The sequence below is a fragment of the Schistocerca serialis genome, chromosome 3 (assembly GCF_023864345.2).
Source record: "Schistocerca serialis cubense isolate TAMUIC-IGC-003099 chromosome 3, iqSchSeri2.2, whole genome shotgun sequence".
NCBI classification, from domain to species: domain Eukaryota; kingdom Metazoa; phylum Arthropoda; class Insecta; order Orthoptera; family Acrididae; genus Schistocerca; species Schistocerca serialis.
This window is the reverse complement of record NC_064640.1, coordinates 210,726,287-210,744,834: the sequence shown is the minus strand read 5'-3', so window position 1 is coordinate 210,744,834 and position 18,548 is coordinate 210,726,287. Positions and strand designations below refer to the sequence as shown.

At 41.7% G+C, this 18,548-nt stretch overlaps 1 protein-coding gene across 1 annotated transcript in view; it reads right to left on the bottom strand.

The window, feature by feature from the left end:
• Positions 1–18,548, bottom strand: part of LOC126469929 (collagen alpha-1(XI) chain-like) — a 546,479-nt gene that overhangs the window by 182,234 nt on the left and 345,697 nt on the right. The window contains exons 4-6 of the mRNA XM_050097326.1: positions 13,926–14,088; positions 5,674–5,907; positions 1,332–1,559 (exon numbers count right to left, since the gene is read on the bottom strand). Of these exons, the coding sequence (XP_049953283.1) occupies positions 1,332–1,559; positions 5,674–5,907; positions 13,926–14,088 (625 nt within the window). The remainder of the gene's footprint in view (positions 1–1,331; positions 1,560–5,673; positions 5,908–13,925; positions 14,089–18,548) is intronic.

Genomic DNA, 18,548 nt, shown 5'->3' with positions numbered 1-18,548 from the left:
ATAGATTTTGACATCAGATGACAGGTGTCTTTACCTCCTACTAATTTTAGTAATTCTGAAGGTATGTGACTGTCTTCTGCCAGCTTGTTTGAAAACTTATTATTCAGTCTTCTTTCAAAATTTCACCTCATTACTGAATAGCCTACTTCATCTACGTCAACCTTTTCTTGCCCTGCTATCATCATTTCCATCATGAAGTCCTTTGACAGTGACATATGTGAAGGAGTTGTTACAGTGCTTCATCTTCTATTTGCTTACTCTTGCACAACAGTTCCTCATCACCTGCTCTTCTTATGAGGTGTTATCCAGTGTCACAGTGATTAGAAAACTTTATTGACTTCTCTGTTTTTGAAAACACTTTTTTACAGATTCAGCTACACTATTTTGCAACAAATATTTTACATTTACTATAATGTCTATCTCTCTGACATTTAAAGCACAAAATGACTGATGTCTCAAGCACCCAAAAGATAAAAGGAGCCAGTTTCTGAATAAAGCACATCATAGTGTACTTTTAAAATCTGAGCAAAGGTACAAGTGATTCTAAGAATTTCAATATTTAGTAGTATTTCTTAAGAAAATTCAGATTTATATCTTCTATTAATTTTTTGTGTTATTTCCAAAATTTCCACTTTGATTCCTCATCATCAGTTCCTTTGTCTCCTTTCTATAATTCCCTGTTTTGTTTAAATTGCTTTTTCTGTTGATGTGTTTAATATATAATGATTTGAGACCTGTGAAATAGGATGGATAGAATGCAATTTTACAGTCTCTGATGATAGTGCTTACCTTCCTTGCTTTGTAAGTTATTCCAATCTTTTGGGTTATCATTTTCTTAGTGGTTTGTTTCATTTTATTTATTAGCTTCTGGGACCACCTCTTTCTTCATTTTCTACCACTGTTCCATTTACTGGAGGTATTCAGTGTTTTTGGAAGCAAACTATAGTTGACCCCTTATTAGTGTCCCATATTTTCCAGACTACCTTCCTCTGCTTTCAGACATCCAAAAACCCCTTTTTTCTATGACTAAAGACATAGTGCAACAGGTTACTACAAAACAGATACATGAATCACAGTAATTTATAGTATGGTTTCAGTGTACATTTTATTAACATCTCACTGGATTATTTTGCAGATTTTTTTTTAAAAAACTATGGTTATTACTAAGAGTGTAGCTGGTCACCATATTAAAAATCTACATAGGATATTCCCTAGTAAGAAGTCTTAAAAAAAAATTTTTATGCCAAAATTATCCTTTATCCTAGCAGATTAATATGGCAAGACCCATGAAAGTCAAAGTTATTTAAGAACATATGTGGCACATAACTCACAGGAATGAGGAATACATGTCCTGGAGGCCCTGGAATGCCATTTGTTCCTCCTAGTCCATCTCTTCCAGGCTGGCCCTTGGGGCCTGGTGGTCCTGGGGGCCCAGGTGGTCCCATGTATCCCCTCGGCCCTGGTGGGCCACGCACAGGAATGACGGTACCGTAGCCACTGTAGCTTCTTTGTGCATCATAGTCTACTCCTGACCAGTTTTCTTCTCCGGATCCTTCAGACTGAGACAGACATTAAACATGTGCAAGATCTATATAAAAAAGGTCTACAGCATGATAACAAGTGGTATGTTGAACAAATAAAACTAGGTTAAGAAGTTTGAATCACTCACAAATTCTGTCAGTTTATTGAACATGAAATGTCAGACTTCATAGTGAAACATCAAGTAATAACTTCATTTAAAGGAATTTATATTGCAAACAAATAGTAGATTTTAATGCTAAAATTTACAACCAATGAGATACTTTTCAGTAACACACTTCCATTTCACTGTTCCAGATTACACTTAAAGAAATTGAATCTGCCTCTGTGATGAAGTCTTTCCATGTTGAAAATATGCTCTGAATACATTAGCTGTACTCTGTCAGCTTGAGATCTGGTGTGTGTCATGTTTGTTTCAAGCTTTGTAGTTATCCCACTGTTCCCCTCATTATATGACATCTGATATTGTTGTGAGGCTCTAAAATGCCATCACCATTGATTGGTTTTATCCAGTAGGTGTAATGTGATTTCAGTTTTTATTGGTTGATTAAATTTCCAGAACAACTAGTGCAAAGTATTAGTAACAAATAAAGGCTTCTTTTCATTTCCAGGAGGAGACGTAGAGTTTAGCATCTAGCAATTGGTGTTGGTGATCATTGAAAGTAAGTTCTCTTTTATGTCAGAGTTTTCGCATAAAAAGGAAAGTTTTGCCTTCCACGTTATAAACAAAAATTATGTGCTGCCTATTAGTGTACAGTCCACTGAGTCCAAGTGGAACCTTATTGACAAGTCTGTGAAAGTGCCAGGAAACAGCAAAGTGTTCAACAGTGCCACTGGTGCTATGAGTCTGCTAGCATTCATAGTCTGTCACTGAGGAAGCTTGCTATGGCTACATCTACACTTACAGAAGTCAACTTACAGAATTTGGGAGAAGGTACTTTCGGCACCACTATCATTGCTCACCTTTCCTTTCCATTCACAATGATTAAGGAAATTGTAAAAATACACTTATTTAAAACGGCAGCTAAAAAGTACCTGTTATGCAATACATTTTATACATTGAAAGATTACTTAGCTAAAACAGAGTAGAGGTTTGTTATACAAATAAATAATAATAATAATAATGATTATAAAATATCCAGTATTCCACATAACACCTTCACTTTACGTTTTTTTCCTTCTTTTTTCCTTTCTAGAAATATATACTCCCAAGCTATACATAGCACAATACTAACACCTCTTCCGTCTTCTGAGCTCAACATCTCATCATACATTACAGAGGGACGCTTACTCAGTTTTTCAGGATAGCAAATGGGAAGTTGCGGTATAGAAAATAGCCCAGAGATTACACCCCAACTATATATATGTGTGTGTGTGTGTGTGTGTGTGTGTGTGTGTGTGTAAATCTAATGATTGTCTCAACTAGAAGTCTGTAAATATATGTGTATATGAATTAGCTTATTTTAAATTGATCTAAATTTGTAAATACTTTGACATGTTCTAACTCCTTTTAAAAAGAGATCTACAGATGAATAAAGCTTCTATTACTACTAATACTACTACTATCAGTAAGCATCCATTTGAGTTTGAAATGTTCTGATTCTGTCTACATGGTCATTTCATGAGGTACGTAGGAGGAAATAATATGTTGCCTGACTCTTCTCGGAATAAGAACTCCTAGACGATTAACTTTTTGTTCCAATAGATCCATTATGAGGATATCCTCCAAGATATAGAACATGCTAGAAAACAAGAATGCACAATGAACATTTACAAAGAAAAGTGCTATACTAGTGTACCTTCCACAGATCTGTCATGGGCATGGAATAAGTCAAAAAATCTCATACATATTTTCATTTAAAAGGTAACAGCAAGCTTGTCAAAACATATGTACTGGTAAATGTTCTAAACCCCTTGGTGCTTATTATAATTTAGAATTTTACCAGCAAATTTATCCGTGATGCATAACACCTCTCTGGTAGTAGGTTTGTTGAAAACTGCTCCAGTGTTCTCATTCTGATGCACTACAGTTTACTTTGAAGACTCATATTACTAAAGTGCCGTTTGTAATGTTGCCTTATGAACTTACTTGTTTGCCTTGTTACTTATGCCATATCTTTTCAATCAGACAAACTAACCCTCCGCTGACATATACTGCCCATCACACAGGTTCCATCTGGTTGCATGGGGATGCCCATTGTACACAATCTCAGTCCCATAACCTTTCAGGTTTTTGTACTAGAGACCTACTGACAAACTTTACAAATCCATTTATATTCTTCAGACCACATGAAGTTATTGATAGATGAATTCCACAGTAATTTGATGAAGATCCTTATTACCAGTGAGATGCAGCAGAAAGGACCATTTTTCAAGAAATTACATGAACATTGGCTCACATGTAGCAAAAATTCTTGAACATTGCTTGTTGTTGTTGTGGTCTTGAGTCCAGAGACTGATTTGATGTTGCTCTCCATGCTACTCTGTCCTGTGCAAGTTTCTTCATCTCCCAGTACCTAATGCACCCTGCATCCTTCTGAATCTGCTTAGTGTAGTCATCTCTTGGTGTCTCTCTATGATTTGTACCCTCCTCGCTGACCTTCAATACTAAATTGGTGATGCCTTCATGCCTCAGAACATGTCGCACCAACCGATCCCTTCTTCTAGTCAAGTTGTGCCACAAATTTCTCTTCCCCCCAAATTCTATTCAATGCCTCCTCATTAGCTATGTGATCTACCCATCTAATCTTCAGTATTCTTTTGTAGCACCACATTTCGAAAGCTTCTATTCTCATCTTGTCTAAACTATTTATCGTCCATGTTTCACTTCCATACATGGCTACACTCCATAAAAAATACATTCAGAAACGACTTCCTGACATTTAAATCTATACTCGATGTTAACAAATTTCCCTTCTTCAGAAACACATTCCTTGCCATTGCCAGTCTAAATTTTATATCCTCTCTACTTCGACCATCATCAGTTATTTTGCTCCCAAATAGTAAAACTCATTTACTACTTTAAGTGTCTCATTTCGTAATCTAATTACCTCAGCGTCACCCGACTTAATTCGATTGCATTCCATTATCCTCGTTTTGCTTTTGTTGATGTTCATCTTATATCCTCCTTTAAAGACACTGTCCATTCCGTTCAACTGCTCTTCCAAGTCCTTTAACATTGCTTATCAGAGATTAAAAGAATTTATTTACAGGATGATCGTACACAAGAACTATTAATTAGAATTTTATTAATACCTTCAGCTGCCAACAGGCGTTGATATATATCAACGAGGCACGTGAGAATGTGTACCCCGACTGGGACTCGAATCCGGGATCTCCTGCTTACATGGCAGATGCTCTATCCATCTGGGCCACCGAGGGCACAGAGAATAGCGCGACTGCAGGAACTATCTTGCGCACGCCTCCCGAGAGACCCACCTTCTCACCTTGTATGTCCACACTCTACATTCGTAGTGTCCCACCCCAACACACTCAATACTCGTGGAAGACATTCTTATCAGGTCCTGTAAGAGTTCGAGGAATATGTGTGCATCTGCATAGAAGAAGAAGGTCATGGCAGGTGTTGCCAGAACTATATACTTATATGGGTATTGTGTCTGTTCATTTGGACATGTCTGAAAGAACAGACACCATATCCATTTAAGTATATAGTTCTGGCAACACCGGCCATGACCTCCTTGTTCTGTGGGGATGCACACATATTCCTCGAACTCTTACGGGACTTGGTAAGAATGTCTTCTACGAGTAATGAGTGTGTTGGGGTGGGACACTACGAATGTAGTGTGTGGACATACAAGGTGAGAATGTGGGTCTCGCGGGAAGCGTGCACGAGATAGTCCCTGCAGTCGTACTGTCCTCTGTGCCCTTGGTGGCTCAGATGGATAGATCGTCTGCCATGTGATCAGGAGATCCCGGGTTCGAGTCCCGGTCGGGGCACGAATTTTCACCTGTCCCCGATGATATATATCAACGCCCGTTGGCAGCTGAATGTATTAATACAATTCTAATTTCGTTCTAGACGGCTGCAGATCATCAATGGACAGACACCATAGCCATATAAGTATATAGAACTATTAATGGTTATTTTCGGCATTTAGCTCTGTTGATACTCACGTATGGGGGCGAGGGTGGGATGGTTGTCTGATCCTCGCCAGCATCGTTGAAGTCAGCGTCCCCCTCCCCTTCCGCGTCTGAGTCGCCTTCGCTGTCGCCGTCGCCGTCGCCGTCATCATCAGCGTTGCCCTCCAGAGCGCTGTACCGAGATTCTTCGCAGTCCACGGAGTGGTCGCGGCACAGTTCGTACGCCTCGTCCGGCACTGGTGCTATGGCCAGCAGCTCCACGTCCCCCTGCACACCAGGACACGAGTCACACACCGTACTTTTTTCTCCTAAGATGATACAAGGCGTAGTACCAAAGATTTACAGGACAGCAATCACGAGGTAAAACTAGTCTTTCGAGCTAATGTAGCAAACTGCGTTTAGGTTGCAAGACGAAAAATATTTGCTAAGATACAAAGCGAAAAGCTACCAGCACTGCAACTAACACTAACAAGGGGAGGCCGCCAATTGTGAAATTCAGATTCGATTCATACTGCGCATAATAAAAGCTCATGGCCAGAGGTGTAATGTGGCAAAGCACCAAGATGCACTTCTCAGCCGTTGTCGAGAAAATCGACGGTTAAAAGAAACCGTTGCGGTAAAATACTCTCGACGATTAATAATTCTCTACAGCGTCGTGGCGCAGCGGTAAGCGCTCGGGTTCGTTAATCCGAAGGTCGCCGGATCGAATCTCACGCCATGTAATTTTTTTTTGTATTTGTTTTTTATAATTCAATATATATATATATATATATATATATATATATATATATATATATATATATATATATATATAATTCCCGGCAATCAGTTGCAACAATTATGCATATAATAAGTTGTTGAAAGTCGTTTGTCGTGGAAAAACTGGCGACTTCGAACATCATTATGTTTTCCGCAAACAAAGTTGTATTTCACAAATGTTATTGATTGTCTTCATAATGTTAACCACTTGTAGTTAACGGAAGACGTAGAAACGATATTCCGAAACGAATACGTATAGCGTAAGTCAAACGTTCGAATTAGAATAGAGACCCCACGAACACAAATTTGCTGTGGAGGTATGAAATATAAACTCCGTTACTCGCTCGTTACACTTGAATGACAGATGTTGAATGGGCCGAAACGAGCCGCCGCATAACAGCGTAGTTGCCTGCTAACTTCGAAAGAAGGTAGATGCGGTCCCTAGCGCAACTTATAACATTGTCGAAAATCAGTGCGGACGGGAGAGCTTTGGTACACCCTGTTAAAAAAAACGGAAAAATGGAGGCGGTACAATTGGAGAGCGATCCGCCTTCACCAACATGCATAAGCAATTCATTAATACTTATATATATATATATATATATATATATATATATATATTTGAATTACAAAAAACTAATAATAAAAAAATTGCATGGCGCGAGATTCGATCCGGCGACCTTCGGATTACGAACCCGAGCGCTTACCGCTGCGCCACGACGCTGTTGATTTATTAATCGTCGAGAGTATTTCACCGCAACGGTTTCTTTTTAACTGTCGATTTTCTCGACAACGGCTGAGAAGTGCATCTTGGTGCTTTGCCACATTACACCTCTGGCCATGAGCTTTTATTATGCGCAGTATGAATCGAATCTGAATTTCACAATTGGCGGCCTCCCCTTGTAAGAGCAGAATGTATGTCACAAATGACGCCAGACATTCGTGCTTTCACTTACCAAGCGCGACGACGCATTATTGGTAAGACGTTTTTAAGTAGGGGAAAGTGGGGCAAGGCAGCCAGGGTTGTTAAAGTATCCATTACATTTTTTTTTCGCTGAACATTGCTGCTGCCTGCTGAAAAGTGATCATACTACTACACTTTTGCCTCGCTCCTGAGCGGATGACGCTGGGAGCGGATGTTTGCAATCGCCTCGTAGCACTATGGCTGCTGAGACAAACCCCACCATCTTCGACATCTACATCAACATAGTTACTCTGCAATTCACAATTAAGTGCCTGGCAGAGGGATCATCGAACCAGTTTCATATTACTTCTCTACCATTCCATTCTCGAATGGCGCGTGGGAAAAAGGAACACCTAAATCTTTCCGTTCGAGCTCTGATTTCTCTTATTTTATTATGATGATCATTTCTCCCTACGTAGGTGGGTGTCAACAAAATATTTTCGCATTCGGAAGAGAAAGCTGGTGATTGCAATTTCGTAAATAGATCTCGCTGCAAAGAAAACCGCCTTTGTTTCAGTGACTGCCACCACAACTGGCGTATCATATCAGTGACACTCTCACCCCTATTGCGCGATAACACGTAACGGGCTGTCCTTCTTTGCACTTTTTCGATGTCCTCCGTCAATCCTACCTGGTAAGGGTCCCACACCGCGCAGCAGTATTCCAGCAGAGGACGGACAAGTATAATGTAGGCTGTCTCTTTAGTGGATTTGTCACATCTTCTAAGTGTTCTGCCAACAAAGTGCAGTCTTTGTTTCGCCTTCCCCACAATATTATCTATGTGGTCTTTCCAATTTAAGTTGCTTGTAATCGTAATTCCTAGGTATTTAGTCGAATTGACAGCCCTTAGATTTGTGCGATTTATCGTATACCCAAAATTTATCGGATTTCTTTTAGTACCCATGTGGATGGCCTCGCACTTTTCTTTGTTTAGTGCCAATTACCACTTTTCGCACCATACAGAAATTCTCTCTAGATCATTTCGTAAATGGAATTGATCGTCTGATGATTTTACTATACGGTAAATTACAGCATCATCTGCAAACAATCTAAGGGGGGCTGCTCAGATTATCACCTAGATCATTTATGTAAATCAGGAACAGCAGAGGGCCTATGACACTACCTTGCGGAACGCCAGATATCACTTCTGTTCTGCTCGATTATTTACCGTCTGTCAGTACGAACTGTGACCTCTCTGAGAGGAAATCACGAATCCAGTCACACAACTGAGACGATACTCCATACGCACGCAATTTGATTAAGACGATACTCCATACGCACGCAATTTGATTAATAGACGATACTCCATACGCAAGCAATTTGATTAATAGTCGCTTGTGAGGAACGGTATCAAAAGCCTTCTGGAAATCGAGGAATGTGGAATCGATCTGAGATCCCTTGTCGACAGCACTCATTACTTCATGAGAATAAGAGCAGCCTGCTTACACCTTATAAGAGAAATAAATGTGTAATAGGTTAATGCGACGCACAAGTGACACGGACGTGTATGCCGAGACGCCAGAAGGATCAGTTACAGCCTCTTCGCTCATTGGTGTAAGCAATATTAACAACCACTACGCTCAACGCCGCACACAGATCAACACTATATTCACACCAGTTACTTATTATTACGCTACACAATAGTGTATCGTGTAGTTTTAATGTTGGCAACAAAAGTTAATATTCCAGAACGGTACGAAGGCAGCCGACTTCCACCGAGCACAGTGGGGCCAGTAGAGATGGGCAAACTGAAACACCTAACTGTTTCGAAACAAATGAAACAGTACAATGTAATGTTTCGATACGCTGTTTCGAAACAGTGAAACAGTTTGTGTTTTGTAATCTAATAAACCTAGACATTTTATCATCTTGAATGTCTACTGTACAGGCCCGCATCTCGTGGTCGTGCGGTAGCGTTCTCGCTTCCCACGTCCGGGTTCCCGGGTTCGATTCCCGGCGGGGTCAGGGATTTTCTCTGCCTCGTGATGGCTGGGTGTTGTGTGATGTCCTTAGGTTAGTTAGGTTTAAGTAGTTCTAAGTTCTAGGGGACTGATGACCATTGATGTTAAGTCCCATAGTGCTCAGAGCCATTTTCTACTGTATAGGTATGTCCATATAAACACAAATGAGGTGCGAGAGCGCTAATTATATCGCAGAAAGTATGAAACTATCACTTAGGCCTCTTGGCAGTTTCGTATTTCATGCAGCAAATGCGCTGCTTTCGTGTCGTGTGACTTTCATACTTTTCAATTGGCTGAGGACAGCCATAGCTGAAGACGGAAGAACCACCACGAACGGAACTGGAGGTGGGAGCGAACTGCAGAAACAACTGATATGTTACTGGGATTCCCACATTACGCTAGTATGGGAATATACCCGTCCTGCTAATTCCCATGCACACAAAGGGAATCATTGTGGATAATAGGCACAGTGACTATAGACTCACAAATAATGCCAAATAATTCGAATAAATAACAAAATATAACAGAAAAAATTTTGTCTTTCAAGGTGTTTCGAACCGTTACTATAAATTCACCATGCTTCCCAGCCCTTCCCGTTCACCATTACACTATCAGTGTTATGTCAAACAGATTGCTTGCAATTATACCTACATTAAATTTATGTATATGTATAATAACTGTCACTCTACGCCTTTTTCTTATTCAAAATGTTCTAGGCTTACTTGCGTTTCTTAATATGATTACTGCACTTGAACAGAGAAACGTATTTTATAAAAAAAAGTGTTATTTAACTGAATGATTTTCACATATTTATTATTTTGAATGTGAATAGTATGCGTTGTTTTATTGTTTGGTTAATGTTTATAAAGCAAATGTTACGCCATTTCGGAATAGGACAGTCATCTAGAAACGAAGCTTTATTTTCGGATATCTTAAGCTTCATGCTATTGCTTGTCAAAACGATTTAGACACTCTTGAAAGTGTTTCACGAAGTGGTATGTTGAGTTTCAGTACTTGTGCCGAGCCCGAATCTCGTCCGACACAGAGCGGAATGAAACATCACTGTTTCGATACAATCAATCCGTTCCAAGCACAGGTGGACTGAAACAGCCTTATTTTGAAACAACGAAACAATTTCTGTGTCTGGCTCGAGATCGAATCTGGTCCGGATATCCGAGACAGGGGCGGAATGAAACACCTTCCGAAACACTGAAACAGTTCCACGTATCGATACACTGTATCGAAACATAGAAACAGTGGCCAAGTCTAGGGGCCAGGATAAAGTGTGCTACCATATGTATAGTTGTCACATACACCATCGTTGCTGTCAGCGAGTTTCACAGAGGAAGATCGTTCTGTAATTTCTTTTTCGAAGAACTTTTCTGATTTTCAGTCGTCTGATGTAAGGTAAGTCATTTACGATATTCTTGCGTTGCTGTCAGCGAGTTTCACAGAGGAAGATCGTTCTGTAATTTCTTTTTCGAAGAACTTTTCTGATTTTCAGTCGTCTGATGTAAGGTAAGTCATTTACGATATTCTTGTTACGTCACTCACACACAGAGTTGTGCTTTCTTACAAAAAAATGGCTCAAATGGCTCTGAGCACTATGGGACTCAACTGCTGTGGTCATTAGTCCCCTAGATCTTAGAACTACTTAAACCTAACTAACCTAAGGACATCACACACATCCATGCCCGAGGCAGGATTCGAACCTGCGACCGTAGCAGTCGCACGGTTCCGGACTGAGCGCCTAGAACCGCGAGACCACCGCGGCCGGCGCTTTCTTACAATTTCAATGTTTAAACAAAGTATTTGGCCTACAAATGTTGTTCCTTGTTATTTCTTTCGGTTTGATAGCGGTTGATGCGGACATGGCGTCCTATCGGGAAAAGTGGACAGACCGTTCATCGGGAAAGGTGGCCAAGGTTCAAATGGTTCAAATGGCTCTGAGCACTATGGGACTCAACTGCTGAGGTTATTAGTCCCCTAGAACTTAGAACTAGTTAAACCTAACTAACCTAAGGACATCACAAACATCCATGCCCGAGGCAGGATTCGAACCTGCGACCGTAGCGGTCTTGCGGTTCCAGACTGCAGCGCCTTTAACCGCACGGCCACTTCGGCCGGCTAGGTGGCCAAGGTGTTTACCCGAAAAAGAGTTTTTTACTTCCATTTATCACGCATAAAACTACAGATCATATTAACTTCTAAACCCTTTTATACACAAAGTCTATCACACATTCTATCCCTTTGTGACGATTTTGAATTAATTAATTTATATTATTTAAAACCATGTCTGCTCTGTCATATTTGGCCTAACACAAAAATATGATTCAAAACGGTCTGTTGTAATTGCTTGGCATTGTTTCAGATAGTATAAGCATCAAGATGCCTAGAAAATATCTCCAGAAATAAGAACAACAAACATGGGATCCTGTTGTGATCGCACTGAGCACGTTATCCTCTTAGGCGAGGAAAAATTGTCCCTCTTACACCCGAGATAGTGCTTTGCATTTAATCACCTCGCTGTCGTCGGAGTAATTAAATATAGAACAGATAAGCATCTGAGATCAGGTTGGAAGACAGCGATGGACAGGCTCCTGGGAATCATTTTCGACTGCTGCCTGAAGTAAATCGAGTTCCAAGCACAGAAATACATTAAATGTTCGTACTCAATGCAATGCAATGTAAAACGAGAGCTCGACTATCTTAATCTAGCAGCGCAATTCAGTACTTACTTCTCAAGCTGGTGGTTAATCGTTAAAACTTTTGCAGTCATCTTGAATAATGTTGAAGTTCTAAAGACGACCTGAGTAGGCTCCTTATGGAAACTAATCTGGTGTATCTGCGAGTTAAAATGAAGCAGAAGAGCGCAATACCACATCATACATTAACTACTTCTTACTTTCAGCCGAGACAGTGAATAACACGAAACTGAGATACATAAAAAAGGAAGCGTCCACCCTAATTCATCCACAAAGAAACAAGCGAAACTCTATCAATGTAAAAGTTGCGATAACGTATTTTTTCTCTTTGACGGAGTGCACATTGCGAGAAACATCCGAGACAAAATAATGCTGTGTTATGGACCTAGATTCGAACCCAGATCCGTGAGTAGTGCACTACTGACAACACATCCTAGTTCATTAGTGTAGAACAAGCACTTGTATGAGAAACAACGTAGCAGAAATATTCTGTAGAGTTTTGAAGGTATACAGAGGGGCAATAAACTGACCCTTCTAAGCGTTCTATTAGGCATACTGGGATAGAGAAATTGGTTGTGCACTGCACGCGAAATTCAGAGATCGAGTTGGTGTCCGGTTCGGACACTCAGTTTTAACTTACTACAAATGTTCAACAGAAAGAATGCTGATCTTCACCGACTGTCAAATACTGCAGCAAGACTGTGTAGGTCGTGTTTTTATGCACAGCTCTGTGAACTGCTAATACTGCAAAGAAAATGCCGTGGGTTGGCAGTGGAGGAGATACGCAATTCACTAAGTGTGACACATGGGACAGCGACTACAGGAATACATCTGTCAATCCAGAATTGAAAACTTTGTTTCCTCGATTCTCGCGTTGCGTGATAAGCGTGTTAAAGGCACCTACGTAACACTTTTTTTTCACAAATCAAGCTGTCGAGTTAATGGAAAGCTCATCAATAAATGTAACATGTACCAGATAAATTATATTTTTGAGATTATCGGTCTCAGCTATGATTTTTTTTTACCTTTAGTGCCACAAAAACTGCAACATGATAGCCATTATGCAACACTATACGCAAGCCACTGTATGGTGCATGGCAGAGGGTATACTGCACCGCTATTGGTCATCTTCTTTTCTATTCTACTCGCAAATAGAGAGAGGGAAAAACGACTATCTATATGTCTCAGTACGAGCTGTAGCCTCTCTTATCTTGTCTTTATGGTCCTAAAGCGAAATGCGCGTTGGTGGCAGTAGAATCGTTCTGCAGTCAGCCTCAAATGCTGGTTCTCTAAATTTTCTTAATAGTGCTCCTAGAAAAGGAAGTCGCCTTCCATCGAAGGATACCCATTTGAGTTCTCGTAGCAGAAATATCCGGAATGACGTCGTGAAATGAAATCATCGCATTGGTTTACGTAAGTTGCTCAGATGTGGCGGGCACAAACCCATGTCAATTAGCAGATAGATTATAAAATTAGCTATTCTGGGATGGTACACACTATCATATCTCAACCCAGCCACCACTTCAGGTGACTTTCCGCTCTCAGTACAGAGGTAACCCGCTTACACAACCGTCCAATCTGAAAGGTAACTAACACTCACGACAGTACAATTCTTTAAAGCAAACCTGATTTGCATCCTCGCAGTGGCGCTATTAGAGCCACTCTTATGAGACTGGCGCGGAATTTGAATAGATATCATCTTTCAGAAACACACCTGTCAACTTTCGTTTACGTCGCACAACTCCTTCTTGGTGTTACGAAACGTTTTGGTCACTGTATATTCGTGTATATCGCCCCTTGGCTGTCAGCAACAGATGCAGAAGTAAGGTCTAGTTACAATGTGATTGAGATACAGAACATTGGTGTTCGGCTTGGCGCACGCAAATAGCGACTCACCGCGTAGAAATCCTCGTCCTGCAACTGCTGTCCCAGGAAGAGAACGCCGTCGTTGCTGATGGTGGAGTCGAGCGAGCGCCGCAGCTCGCGGGTCACCGTCTGGCCGCAGTCGGTGATGAGCGTCGCCGCGTCGCCCTTCACGCTGAAGCCCAGTCGGTGCCACCTGCAGACACGCATTCACAAACCTGCTAACGTTCCGTACAAGCAAACACAAATACTTTTATAGGTAATTTATAGTTGAATCTCAGCTAAATACCACACCTGAAGTATAGTAATGTAACAAGGAAACTTTTGTACTAAGAAAGTTGTTTTTGGTATGTTGCTGTTGTGGTCTCCAGTCCAGAGACTGGTTTAATGCGGCTCTCCGTACTACTCTATCCCGTGCAAGCTTCTTCATCTCCCAGTATCTACTGCTCCCTGCATCCTTCTGAATTTGTTTAGTATATTCATCTCTTGGTTTCCCTTGACGATTTTTACCCTCCACGCTGCCCTCCAATACTAAATTGGTGATGCGTTCATGCCTCAGAACATGTCCTATAAACCGATCCCTTCTTCTAGTCAAGCTGTGCTACAAATTACTCTTTTCCCCAATTCTATTCAATACCTCCTCATTAGTTATGTGATCTACCCATCTAATCTTCAGCATTCTTCTGTAGCACAAAATTTCGAATGCTTCTATTCTTTTCTTGCCTAAACTATTTATCGTCCACGTTTCACTTCCATAAATGGCTACACTCCATATAAATAGTTTCAGAAATGACTTCCTGACACTTAAATCTATACTCGATGTTAACAAATTTCTCTTCTTCAGGAACGCTTTCCTTGCCATTGCCAGTCTACATTTTATATCCTCTCTACTTCGACCATCACGTTATTTTGCTCCCCAAAAACTCGTTTACTACTTTAAGCGTCTCATTTCCTAATCTAATTACCTCAGCATCACCCGATTTAATTCGACTACATTCCATTATCCTCGTTGATGTTCATCTTATATCCTACTTTCAAAACACTGTCCATTCCTTTCAGCAGCTCTTCCAAGTCCTTTTGCTGTCTCTACCAGAATTACAATGTCATCGGCGAACCTCAAAGTTTCTATTTCTTCTTCATGGATTTGAATTCCTACACCGAATTTTTCTTTTGTTTCCTTTACTGCTTGTTCAAGGTTTTTGGTACAAGGTGATCGAATATTTTGATCTTTTTACGATATCAACACATACCTCATTATCTCATAAGGTTAGAACGTACTTCTCCTAGGGGTGCACTTTGTCCGCATTCTAATGTTAAACTTTGAACAGAAACAAATGTACACTACTGGCCATTAAAATTGCTACACCACGAAGATGACGTGCTACAGACGCGAAATTTAACCGACGGGTAGAAAATGCTATGATATGCAAATGATAGCTTTTCAGAGCATTCACACAAGGTTGGCGCCGGTGGCGACACCTACAACGTGCTGACATGAGGAAAGTTTCCAACCGATTTCTCATACACAAACAGCAGTTGACCGGCGCTGCCTTGTGGCTCTGAGCACTATGGGACATAACATCTGAGGTCATCAGTCCCCTAGAACTTAGAACTACTTAAACCTAACTAACCGAAAGACATCACACACATCCATGCCCGAGGCAGGATTCGAACCTGCGACCGTAGCGGTCTCGCGGTTCCAGACTGACGCGCCGAGAACCGCTTGGCCACACCGGTCGGCCGTTGCCTTGTGAAACGTTGTTGTGATGCCTCGTGTAAGGAGGAGAAATGCGTACCATCTCGTTTCCGACTTTGATAAAGGTCGGATTGTAGCCTATCGCGATTGCGGTGTATCGTATCGCGACATTGCTGCTCGCGTTGGTCGAGATCGAATGACTGTTAGCAGAATATGGAATCGGTGGGTTCAGGAGGGTAATACGGAACGCCGTGCTGGATCCCAACGGCCTCGTATCACTGGCAGTCGAGATGACAGGCATCCTATCCGCATGGCTGTAACGGATCGTGCAGCCACGTCTCGATCCCTGAGTCAGCAGATGGGGACGTTTCCAAGACAACAACCATCTGCACGAACAGTTCGACGGCGATTGCAGCAGCATGGACTATCAGCTCGGAGACCATGGCTGCAAACACCCTTGACGCTGCATCACAGACAAGTGCGCCTGCGATGGTGTACTCAACGACGAACCTGGGTGCACGAATGGCAAAACGTCATTTTTTCGGATGAATCCAGGTTCTGTTTACAGCATCATGATGGTCGCATCCGTGTTTGGCGACATCACGGTGAACGCACATTGGAAGCGTGTATTCGGTATCGCCACACTGGCATATCACCCGGCGTGATGGCATGGGGTGCCATTGGTTACACGTCTCGGTCACCTCTTGTTAGCATTTACGGCACTTTGAACAGTGGACGTTACATTTCAGATGTGGCTCTACCCTTCATTCGATCCCTGCGAAACCCTACATTTCAGCAGGATAATGCACGACCACATGTTGCAGGTCCTGTACGGGCCTCTCTGGATACAGAAAATGTTCGACTGCTGCCCTGGCCAGGACATTCTCCAGAGCTCTCACCAATTGAAAACGTCCGGTCAATGGTGGGCGACCAACTGGCTCGTCACAATACGCCAGTCACTACTCTTGATAAACTGTGGTATCGTGTTGAAGCTGCGTGGGCAGCTGTACCTGCACACGCCATCCAAGTTCTTTTTGACTCAATGGCCAGGCCCATCAAGGCCGTTATTTACGGCCAGAGGTGATTGTTCTGGGTACTGATTTCTCAGGACCTATGCACCCAAATTGCGTGAAAATGTAATCATATGTCAGTTCTAGTATAATATATTTGTCCAATGAATACCCGTTTATCATCTGCATTTCTTCTTGGTGTAGCAATTTTAATGTCCAGTAGTGTAACATCGGGTTTGCTCAAAGTAAGCATAATACAACCTTTAATGTCTTCATTATCTACTATCTGATCGGAAGCATCCAGACAACTATCAGAGGACGTAAATATGAGATGTGTCCACCCTTCGCCTTTTTGATGGCTTGAACTCTGCTGGGGGTTATTTCAGTGAGGTATCTGAATATCTGCGGAAGAATGGTAGGCCATTCTTTCTCGAGAGCCGAAACCAGACAAGACAGTGATGTAACGATGTCGACGTACTAACTCATTCCATAGGTGTTCCATTGGATTCAGGTCGGGACTCTGGGAGGACAGTCCATCCTAGGAATGTTATTATCCACAAACAATTGCCTCACAGATGCTGTTTTATGAAAGGGTGTATTGTCTTAGTGATACAATCATCGTCTACGAACTGTTCTTCTACTTTAAACGGTACACAAGACTCTTACAAGTGTTCATTTCCTTCCGCACTTACCGTTTTCTTAAGTGCAATAAGGAGCCCAAACCCTAACCGTGGAAAACAGCCTCTACTGCAACACTCCCTTCTCCGCCCTTCACTGTTGTCACTACACATGATTGCGGGTAACGTTCACCAGGCATTCACCAAACCAGACACGTCGTCAGATTGTCATACGGTATAGTGTGACTCATCACTACAAATCTCTCGTTTCCAGTCATCCACTGACCAGTGGCCTTGCTGTTCACATCACCTCAAGCTTCGCTTAGCATTGACTACAGAAATGCGTGGTTTGTGGGGGTCGTTCGACAATCTTTTAACTCGCCATGCACAGTGCTAGCTGGACTGCTGGTAGCACTTCGGAACTCAAGTGTGATTCTTTCCGCTGATTTCATGGGATATTTTGCAACAACCCTCCGTAACACCATGAGGTCTGTCTGGTCGTGATTCACCTGTGGCCGCACGCTTTGAGGCGTCATGTCACGGATTGCGCGGCCCGTCCCGCCGGTGGTTCGAGTCCTCCCTCGGGCATGAATGTATGTGTTATTCTTAGCATAAGTTAGTTGAAATTAAGTAGAGTGTAAGTCTAGAGACTGACGACCTCAGCACTTCGGGATTCACACGCACATTGATTTACCTGTGATTGTTCCTTCGCATTTCCACTTCACATACACATCACCAACAGTAGTCTTCGGCGAACCGTTAAAACGGTTGAAATGTCCCCGATGGATTTATTACTCAGGTAACATCCAATGACTAGTCCATGTTTGAATTCACCGAATTCCTCTGACTGACCAGTTTTCCTGTTACTGCTTCTCTACTGGTAACACAAAACTCCGTGTCTCCTTTATGTTGACGGATCCGGCTCTCGTGACTTCTTGTGGTCAATTCCACATTACCTACGGGTGGCCGGATACTTTTTGGTCAGGTACTGTGTATAAGTGATTTATCAGACAGGGGCAGCAGCACTCTAAAATTTTTCTTTGTCGATGGTGTTGTGTATAGGAAAATATTGTTAGACGATTGTAAGGAATAACAGAAAGACTTGGACAATATTTTCTCTTGGGACTGTGAATGGACAGTTCCTTTTAAATGTGGATAAATGTAAGAAGATGCACACACCAAAGAGAAGAAAGCATGTGGTATTTTATAACGAGATTATAGATGAACACAGCACATCACATGGCACAAGTATTTAGTGGTAATGCTAAGAAGCGACGTCAAATGGGATGATGAAGTTAAAATCAGTATTAGGGTAGTCGAATGGAAGAGTTAG